Source organism: Neltuma alba, unplaced genomic scaffold (assembly GCF_004799145.2).
Source record: "Neltuma alba isolate B1F8T4 unplaced genomic scaffold, ASM479914v2 tig00012145_pilon, whole genome shotgun sequence".
Classification (NCBI taxonomy): Eukaryota; Viridiplantae; Streptophyta; class Magnoliopsida; order Fabales; family Fabaceae; genus Neltuma; species Neltuma alba.
The window spans coordinates 276,957-287,050 of record NW_021636694.1 but is presented as its reverse complement, the minus strand read 5'-3'; the positions used below and the strand labels follow the sequence as shown (position 1 = coordinate 287,050).

General features: G+C 37.6%; 3 protein-coding genes across 3 annotated transcripts; 2 read left to right on the top strand and 1 right to left on the bottom strand.

The window, feature by feature from the left end:
- Window positions 1-8: 8 nt before the first annotated feature.
- LOC114723562 (probable histone H2B.3) lies at window positions 9-655 on the top strand. Its single transcript, XM_028909761.1, has one exon. It carries the CDS (start codon window positions 92-94, stop codon window positions 488-490), a length of 399 nt encoding a protein of 132 aa, XP_028765594.1. The 5' UTR covers window positions 9-91; the 3' UTR covers window positions 491-655.
- A 3,024-nt stretch (window positions 656-3,679) lies between these two features.
- LOC114723537 (histone H2A) lies at window positions 3,680-4,615 on the bottom strand. The gene is made up of 2 exons (XM_028909723.1): window positions 4,330-4,615; window positions 3,680-4,063 (listed from the first exon to the last, which is right to left on the bottom strand). The coding sequence occupies exons 1-2, from the start codon at window positions 4,537-4,539 to the stop codon at window positions 3,824-3,826; spliced, it is 450 nt and encodes a 149-aa protein (XP_028765556.1). The 5' UTR covers window positions 4,540-4,615; the 3' UTR covers window positions 3,680-3,823.
- A 2,082-nt stretch (window positions 4,616-6,697) lies between these two features.
- LOC114723563 (uncharacterized) lies at window positions 6,698-9,610 on the top strand. The gene is made up of 3 exons (XM_028909762.1): window positions 6,698-6,937; window positions 8,040-8,399; window positions 9,025-9,610. Exons 2-3 carry the CDS (start codon window positions 8,046-8,048, stop codon window positions 9,439-9,441), a joined length of 771 nt encoding a protein of 256 aa, XP_028765595.1. The 5' UTR covers window positions 6,698-6,937; window positions 8,040-8,045; the 3' UTR covers window positions 9,442-9,610.
- The last annotated feature ends 484 nt before the right edge of the window (window positions 9,611-10,094 follow it).

Sequence of the window (10,094 nt, the reverse complement as noted above, 5' to 3'; positions counted from 1 at the left end):
TGTTTACGTTTTCCGGCTGTTCCTTCGCTTGCCGCACCAATCAATATTTGTAGGCGCCCTTAGGAACTCCCTCTCTTTACCATTGTGCTACATGGCGCCCGCGAAGGCCGAGAAGAAGCCGGCTGAGAAGGCACCGGCGGAAAAGAAGCCCAAGGCCGAGAAGAAGATCTCAAAGGAGGGAGGTGACAAAAAGAAGAAGAAGATCAAGAAGAGCACGGAGACTTACAAAATATACATTTTCAAGGTCTTGAAGCAGGTCCATCCTGATATCGGTATCTCCAGCAAGGCTATGGGAATCATGAATAGTTTCATCAACGATATATTTGAGAAGCTAGCTCAGGAGGCATCGCGATTGGCCAGGTATAACAAGAAGCCCACCATTACGTCCCGGGAAATTCAGACCGCTGTGCGTTTGGTGCTACCTGGGGAATTGGCTAAGCACGCTGTTTCCGAGGGTACCAAGGCGGTTACCAAATTCACTAGCTCTTAGTTTTGTAATTGGATCGTGTTCGAATTTGTTGATTCTGTGTTTGAGATCTAGGGTTTCATATGGAATCATTTTAATTAGATATTATTCTCTAGCCTAGGGTTATAAATTTGTTGTTCTGAACAGTTCTTAATGAAAGTCTAATTTAAAAGTCATTTTTCTCTTGAATGAGCATGCTTCTTTTTCTTTTTTCGGCGGCAAATTATATTAATGGGTTCCTCGGTCTCATTGCTGGATCTGTTGTGTCGGCGCTGGGACCGTTTTCATCTTTTGACATGACGAAACGAATCGGTCAATCTTTACTTTCCTTCCATTCACAGGGCGGTTCCCATTGTCTCAACATACATATCTCCTGAGGTAAAATATTCCTTCATTCAATTCCAGTGAATGCAAACCTCTTAAGAGATATGTTCGGGATAGCCAATTCGTTTAAAATGGTGAATTTATCAGAAACCCTGTGGGTGGTATCGTACATTATCGATTTTCCGGTTGATTACCAAATCATTTGATAGTCATCTGTATCTGGCTGGCTTTTAGCTTTAATTGAAGGCTGATAATTTGTACGATTTCTCTTCATGTGATGAGATTACTTTATGAACAGGAAATTTTGATTTCAGTTCATATTTATGATATGCCTCTAGTCGGCCGCTGACTCGGGCGATGTTGTTATTTCGGTTTCGTTGATGCCGAGGTTCCATTTTTGGCTTGGAACGAATGATCCTTAACTCGGTAAAAAGAAAAAATCTAGTGCTAGTTTATAAATATTGCACTAGATCTGTGAACTAGCTCTTATGTAGCAGTAATTCTTGTTAAGAAATTGACCCCTAAATGATAGGAGTAAGAAGCATCATAAAGCATTCTTTGCTATAGCTTATATTTCATGGTATTGACCCCTAATTATTGCCTTGATTAGAGTTTACAGCCTGCATGCAGAATACCAGATCGGAGTTTGTTTTTCCAGCAAAGCTAACGCTATATTCTACTTTATTTTAATCATTTGTTTTATTCCAGAATCATTATTATTACTTTAAAATTAGAATAAGGCATTAATCCTTTTTTTTTTTTTTATGCTTCTGAACTTCTTTGATTCTTGAAAATATGCAAGATTGTTAATGACTCACGAAAATAAAATTTATATAGTTTAAACTTTAAACTCTTAGTAGTTTTCTCATTGTTTATGCATTATCCGAGATAATTTTGTTAGTCCATTATTTTGGAAAGAAACTCACACTAGAATGTTGTAAACATCATTTTAGCATTTCTCTCATGACTATTGACTATACTGTGTTGAGAGTCCGAAACAGAACATGCAACCCTCCTTTCGGTTTTTCTTTTTTTAAATTTTTAAGGCTTTACCCAGCTTTTACTAAAAACGTGTATTCTTAATAAAGCTAATACAATTTTCTTCAAAATTTAAATTATAAGTTTTTATTTCTCAAACAGCAAAGTGATTTAAGTTTTATTATAAGGATGGATATTTTAAACAAATAAAAAAACTTGAGGAGTGTGAAAATTGTATTTATCCTTCCCGATATATAAATTTTAGTTTGCAATTCAATTCACACCTCATACCGTACGTTGCTACTCTAATTGACTTAATTGGCATGTCTTTTGAACATCTCGATCTTCATTGATCTCTCACAAGTAACCAATCACTCCAACCCATCGCTTACCAACTCATGTTCAGCCACACGATTCCTCACCTCACTTGCTCGGCCTCTTCAATTCCCAACGATTACATTCCTTTTGCCAGGATTCATTAACGCTGTGTTTGGCTCGATAGAGGGAAGGGGAGGGGAGGGATTTTAATCAAGGGAAGGGGAGGGAGGGAAAGGGAGGGTAGCTACAAAGGGAGGAGAGGGAGGAGGAAGGAAGGGAAGGGATTTTAATGATCTCCTGTTTGGATTGATTGGAGGAGAGGGGAGGGAGCAATTTTAATAATACCTTATTTTGTTCTAATAAAAAATTGACTATTTTAACCTTATAAAATTTAAATGAATTTTCTCATTTTTTTATTTTGTTAAGATATAACTGTATATATAATAAAATTCACCAATTTTGATTTACAAGACATAGTCACACACTTATAGTATATCAAGATAAAAAGTCACGAGTGATAGATTTTAATCAGAGAAAAGACCAAAAACCTCTTGGAATTAGAAGAAGAGAAAAAAAAAGTTTACAAAGTTTACAAATGCTCACTAATTTTGGAGACAATTATCTTAATAACCTCTTGTTAGATGCTAAAAAAAACTCTCTTATGTAGAAATGTTTACGACTAATTAGAGGTTAAAAAATCAAAAGGGTATATAAGGAATTAAAATATTATCTCTCATCTCCCCTTCAAAAAACCCCACTTTTGGAGGGGAGACTAGAAGAGAAGGGGAGGGGAGAAGAATCCCTCCCCTTTTTAAAAAACATTTTAACCAAACGAAGGAAGGGGAGGGGCTCCCCTCCCCTCCTAAAAAATTACACCAGCCAAACAAGGGGAGGGGAGCAACTCCCCTCCCCTCCCCTCCAAAAATCCCGTACCAAACATAGCGTAAGTGTCCTTTGATTTTGCCTTTCCCCAAAGTCTAACATGATACTGATTTCTTTTTCTTTTGCTCCCTTTCTCTCTTTTTATTTTTTTTTTGGGAATTACTTCACCCGGTATTTTAAATCAGTTCCTATATCACAAAAAACTGAAGAGGCTCAAATTAATTCGCATTCAGCCATCATAGGACCCCTGGGACAGCTAACCTACCACCAAGTATTTAACACTGTTACATGCCCAAAACTCAAACTCAAAACCTTTGATTAAGTTAAGACAACCCGTTACCAGCCTAAGCGCTTGTGGTTTTCTCTCCATTTTTTCCATCACAACACCGCATATTTTACCACCGAGTCCATGTAAATAGGAGAAATCTCTATCTTTAGCCAAATACTACTCCCGCTTTCAATATATTATTATTTTGAACAATTGATGGCTCAATTCCCAGCCACTTCCATAATTAGGAGATATCAATCCCTAGGGTCTATTGCCACATTATCAAAATTCAAAGAACCGGTTCTATTTGACATTCTTTGCTCTGCCAACAGATTTGCAATTAAACAGACACTTCAGATAGATTCAAGATCTGAATCCTCATTTTAAAACCAGTTAACACCAGCTCCCTATCTCCCTTGATACTCTGGACAAAATTCACAGAATTGAAAGATGGAACTTGAGCATCAAAGAGCTGTCATTTCATTTACTAGAAATAAAAACAAGGATAGTGACACCACGGTTACAATATCCCTACGAACCAAGATACAGGCTATCGACTACATACAGAGATTAATAATTCACAGAATTTATGCCTTCTTAGGCGACTTCGTGGCTTTGGATGGGGATTTAGTTTCCTTGACCGCCTTCTCATTCTTCTTAGGCAGCAAAACAGGATTTATGTTAGGCAACACACCACCATGGGCAATCGTTACTCCAGCTAGAAGCTTCCCTAATTCTTCATCGTTCCTCACCGCCAGAAGAACATGCCTCGGGATGATCCGGTTTTTCTTATTATCCCTAGCAGCATTGCCAGCCAGCTCCAGAACCTATAAAGGAATTAATTGAATTTATGAGATCATCATGCAAATCACTGAATTCAATCAAAGAATTCGATACTCCAATCGATAAAAAGAACCAAGCCATAAGCACTCCAATCATTGTTACCGCCTACACTCCATAAGTCAGAGACAAATTCAATTTTTGAGGTCTCCAATGAACCCTAAGACGGCATGAAGAAATTCAGAAAAAAGACGCTGAAGTAGAACAATAAGCATCGGCGAACAAACTGGATAGAATTGGAGTCCAATACTACCTCAGCGGCAAGGTATTCGAGAACGGCGGCAAGATAAACAGGAGCTCCAGTTCCGACACGTTGAGAGTACCTTCCTTTCTTCAGGTACCTGCCGATCCGTCCGACGGGAAACTGGAGGCCAGCTTTGACGGAGCGAGACACCGGCTTCTTCTTCGGACCACCTCCTCTCCTACCCCCGGCACCTTTCTTCAACTTTCCACCGGCGTCCATGAAGCGAAAATTAGATAATCACTCACACAACCCCAAGAAAGAAAAAGAAATAAGAAATTAATCTTCTAAGCTATTCTAAAAATCTGTGTAGGCTGGCTCAACTTATCAAGGCTGGCATTTATACTACGGATAGGGCCCTCGGGAGGGCGCATGCCGGTTTTGCGCCTGATTGATGGTAAGCCGTCGGATTTTAAAGGAATCTACGGTTTCGAATATAGGCACTGGCAGTCCGTGTGATGGATTGATGACCAATGGTGCTACGCCGCGTGTCCAAGGCCGATGAAACTTCATTAAAAAAAAAGAATATATAGATTTCTTTTCCTGCAAAAAAAGAACATAGAATGGATGGAGAATCCGAATCTCGGGTAATCAGTAGTACTTTTTTCGTACTTAATATAACACATATTTAACTAATTTGATTATATTAAAGAAATTAGGTAAGTTAGTTAATTATAAGAAACATGACACATTTTTCTTAAAACACCATAATCATTTTTCTTAATACCTCTTCTTCCTCTTTTACTTGATTATGGTTGAATGAGTATCTATAAGGGTAATTTAAAGAAAATTGATAAATATGATAAATGAATCTTATATTTAGGACCAAACCCAACTCAATAATTAGGTCTTATATTAAGGATCAGAGGAGTATTTAAGACAAATTTTAATTTTTAATTTAATTATTGCTTTAAACTATCATCTTTGGTTTTTTTAGGCTTAAGTATCCTCTTATTTAAGATAGTTCAAAACACTCCTAGACACTAAACATAAATATTTTTTTCAACAGAAATGTAAACTTTCTTTTAAATTTTTTTTTTGCATATGAACCTTTAAGCTTTTGCAATTGAACAATGCTCTACCTATTGGCAGTGCAACAAAAAGCATCTTCGAGCTTTTGCAATTCAACAATACTCCTTGAATTTACAAATAACTGAACTGAATTATGTAGACAAAAATGTTAAAAATCAATTAAAATTAATTAAATATAATTTTTTTTTATATAGAGTGAAAGGGTAGAGTACTAAAAAGATTAAGATTTATAAAAGGTCGGGGCTGTTTAGTTGAGCGGTAGAACTCATCCTCTCTTAACCAAAATCAAAAATCCCTGTTTTGATATGAAAGGCGTTAAATTCTTTGGCTAATTATCCTACCATTTGAGGTGCCTCCAAATTAGCGAATCCTGATTAGTCTAGGCCATTGACATACCTGAAAGATGGTTTGCCTAGGATGCTGGATGAGATCACTAAAAAAAAATCAGGAGGTATAAAAGTATTTATATTAATTTATTTTAATAATTTAAAACTATATAAGATAATTACGTTAAAAAAATTATCTCCTAAAGGATTTTTTTTCAACAACTGCTAGGCTTATCAAACAAGCTCAGGTGAGGAAAAAAAGCCCTATCAAAGAGGGCACATAGGCTTGAGTTGGGCGTGGGCGCCCACGTGCGAAGAGAGATGTGAAAAAGGATTAAGCTGACTTGTATAGCGGATAAATGGGAGCATTTGTTGGTATTTGGTTCTGTCGATGATTCTATGTTGTTGGGCTTTTAGCCCCATTTTGTTAAAAAGAAAAAAAAAAATTAATAGCAAGACTGGTCTTGACATGGATCAGGTCAAAAATATCCCCAAGAACGCACAGAAAGGCTGCAAGAGGGCACCATACGATTGAAACGTGTACGTTCCAGATTTGGTCTCATCGACAGACCATTGCTCCTACAATTTGATCATTGACCTAAAGATTCCTCTCGTATAAATAACAAATGTGAATCTATCTTTCCTCACCTTCATCCTAATCCAATTTCTGATCGCACTTTCCCGGGCTTCTCGTTCAGACACAGGGATGCCTGTTATCTAATTAGTATGATCCTTAATTTCTCAGTTTCCGAATCGATCCGGTTTTAGGCCTACAATTTGATTTGGAGGTTCAGTTATCTTCAATCCAAAGCTGGTTTGATAGTGAACGTGGAGAGGTTTTTTGATTTGTTGGCTTATGAATTAGGGTTTCGAAGAGCATATAATAATGCCTTCGGTACCCATTGAACTAATGCTAGGCCCTATCTTTCCTTCTTTGATCAATTTCCATGGCGGATCCTCCTCTCATCGTCTGAAACGTCTTGAAAAAGGTGATCGGCGTGGTAATCTTAGTTAACGATAGGATTTTCGTGTCTTTCATTTCTATTTTTTGGGTCTGTTTTGGTTCCCTTTTTGCGGACACCTGTTTTCGTTTCTTCTCGTTTTACGTTTGCTCGTACGAGCTGTAAGGGAATCCATCTAGAGATTGGGGATTGAGGGTCGATCTATTCAGTTTCTTGTCTTCGTGTCACTTTCGACATTTGTGAAAGCTTGCTGGGACGCTTTTATTCTGAGCGCTGTCGATCTGAAAGCCGTTGCTCAAGGTATAATTGCATATGCTCACTGTACTTATTTTGTTTGATTCAGAAATTTTTTTTTAAGGATTGTTGTGAGATAGACTAATTGCTGATTGTTCTCTGTATTGAAGCGACTATCCATTTTATCTGATTTTTACTTCACTAAGTGGTGTGATCGATTATGGATTCAGTGAGAACTTCCCGTTTTGTCTTCTCAACTGACCTGTTAAGTTATGGCTGTTGGATTTGTGATGTTTGTTAGTTGTTTTCACTTCTCACGTGCTGTATAAACTAGCACCTCAGAGCCCAGCCATTGTTTTCAATTTTCGTAGTTGAGAAAAAGGTTTCTTGTTCAGCCCGTTTACTGTCCAAAATTTTAAGAAAATCGGCATTTTTTATTTCTTCAGGAATTATAGACCTAATTATAAGATATTAGGCTTGGTCCAAGACAACACGGAGGTTTTACAAACTACGCAAATGCCTCATTAATAAACCTTCTTACTTCAGGATATTCGAGGTATATAAACTACCGGAGTCTGATGTTAGTCATGAATTATCTTGGAAAAATGAGACTCTAGAACCATTGTCCAAAAGTTATATTGAACAAGAGGCTGTGGCCCTTTATGTTCAGGTAGCACGGGAAACACAATGGAGTGCCCACTTGATTTTCTCCTCATCTCTTACGGCCATACTCAATATATTGCAGTTAACTGGCTAGTTGCTCTTTAGCGATCTGATAATTGGAGTATTCATGTGACTATGCATGTATAAGCATCTCGACATCCAATTTTACCGCCACATTGCTATTTAGTATTTTTTTCAATTTCCTTCCATTTGAAATTTTATGCTTATCACATTGATTACGCATATATTTATCCATGAAATCTCTATTATAGCTTGTGGTCTTGCTCACTATCATCCTACGACCATCCTCTACTATATTTTTATGGCCTTACCATCTTTAGCTCATTCATATCTTCCTAGTTATGGAGAAAAATATGCCTTGCTTGTTTGTGAAGCTTATAATGATATCTCACTATTTTTTTATTGCAGATCATTGGTAGTTATGTTGAGACCATTTGACTTCTTTTTCTTATTATAATAATTGGCCTTCTTTCTTTCCCTGTAGCACTTGATGCAATCGATGGATCTGCATTCTCCTCCTAATGCTGCGGATAACAACTATATAAGCTCCCTTGAAAGTAGTTTCAGTGACTCATTACGTATTCAAGATGACCAGAAATCAGAAATTCCACTGGAGGAGACTTGTAACTGTAATGTGGTGGAGCGTCTGCGTGGAGCTTTTGAACAGCAAGATGTGGAACTAAATAACAAGTGCTTGAACAGGTGTGCGACCTTTCCTCATCCGGGCATGATTTTACCTCCAAGCTCTTCGAATGCTGAAGATGGGAAGGCTAATGCGTCATTGCCAGAGTCCCTCTTTGAGCAGTCTGCACATCAAACCTATGCACGATCAATATCTCTGCCTGTAAGTTCTCAATGTTTTAATGTCCGCATATTATTTTGATCAAACAAAAGTTGTTTGAAATCTCTGTTACTCAATTTTCAATTTATTTTTATCTTATCCTTTGGCAATTGCTGAAGAAAATCCTAGCAGAGTGGAAGTGGACTATTTAATCTGCATACTATTTAGCGACTTTAGGCATTAAATCTGCATAGTCGCTTTCAGATGCCAACATGAATATCATTTATTGCTGTGTTGTACGTTTTGCATCTGCACTAGCATTTTTGAGTAATTTGACGCGTTGAAAATGGGAGTTGCACTCAGCAACGAACACTATTGTGTTGATCATGCGGGATTTGGGGTCATGTGTTGGTATCTCTGTTCAAGTGTTTTGAATGTTTTATTTTCTTGGAATTTGTACATGTTTCTAGCCAGAAAGAGGTAGTGTGGTCTATTTGAACAATATTTTGAGTATGATTTACCGTAGCACGGATGGTTACATGCTTTAAGCGGTTTTATCAACATTTTTGTTTGTGCCGGGATTAGGAAAGGTGTTATATTCTAACGGACAGGCGTGTATTCAGATTTCAGAATGACCTTGCTTTTTATTGCCTAATGACCTTCATTTTTTTGAAATGCCTTACATCAGACTCCTTTGAAGCCTGTGTCTGCAATGAAAGGTAGCCGTGAGAAGCAAGGGGGATCGCAAATGAAATTGACCGTGAAATGGGCCCCTGATGTGTATGATCCAGTGCCTACATCGTTATCTCATACTGTTAAAAACAGGAAACAGCAGAAATCCAGGAACAAGAAGAATGATAAGAAAAATGGAAAGAAAAGTCAGAAGGGAAATTCTTCTCGAGGGGCCAAGGATAAGAAGCAGCTTCGCAAAACCTCCGTGACTTCTGATTTGTGCTATAAGCTACCGGATTCTCGTGATAAGGTGATAGAAACTTCAACTGACTTTGATGCTCTTGATGTTAGTACGCAAGATTCCTATTGCGGAACTAGCTTCTTAAAGAATTCACTTACGAAAGTACACTTTTCAGTTGCCGAAGCCCTGTAAGTCATATCCGAGTTTTTGCTCTTATCTTCCTCATTGTGCATAAATAAATATTTTCTTTCGGTCAGCGTGTCCAAACATTGGATTGTATGTTAGTTCGGTTTTGTTTTCATGCATGAACTAAAACATTTTGTGCTATTTAGAAAGCAGCCTGCTTTGGATTTGCATATCATACTCAGCGTTGCTTTCAAAATTCTGCCACAACAGTGAGTGAACATGTTTCACATTGTGATTATTTTCCAACATCCCATAAAAGTTCGGACCAGCGTAATTAATGAGGCTATGCTAACTGATTACACGGTAAAGGAATCTCACTTCAGTCAATTCGTGCGCCACGCGCTTATCTTATAGCAGTTATCAATGGTTTAAATCACGAATATGAATTTTCTACATTTCTTCTGCATAAAGATTGTCTCGGACGTGGTCGAAGTTTCGAGGTGTTTTCTTAAGAAACATTCTACGTGAAGACAGCTAACACTAAACGATGGTTCTCAAAATATGCAATTCGGAAACCTTCAAAATCACTTTAAAAGAATAATTACGTCTGTCAAAATAAAGCTTATCTTATAAAATTAGTACGATACAAACAGTCCCTAAGTGAATTGGTCATCGACGTCATTAGCGTCACTTGTACGCGCGCCAAACTGCTAGTTCGA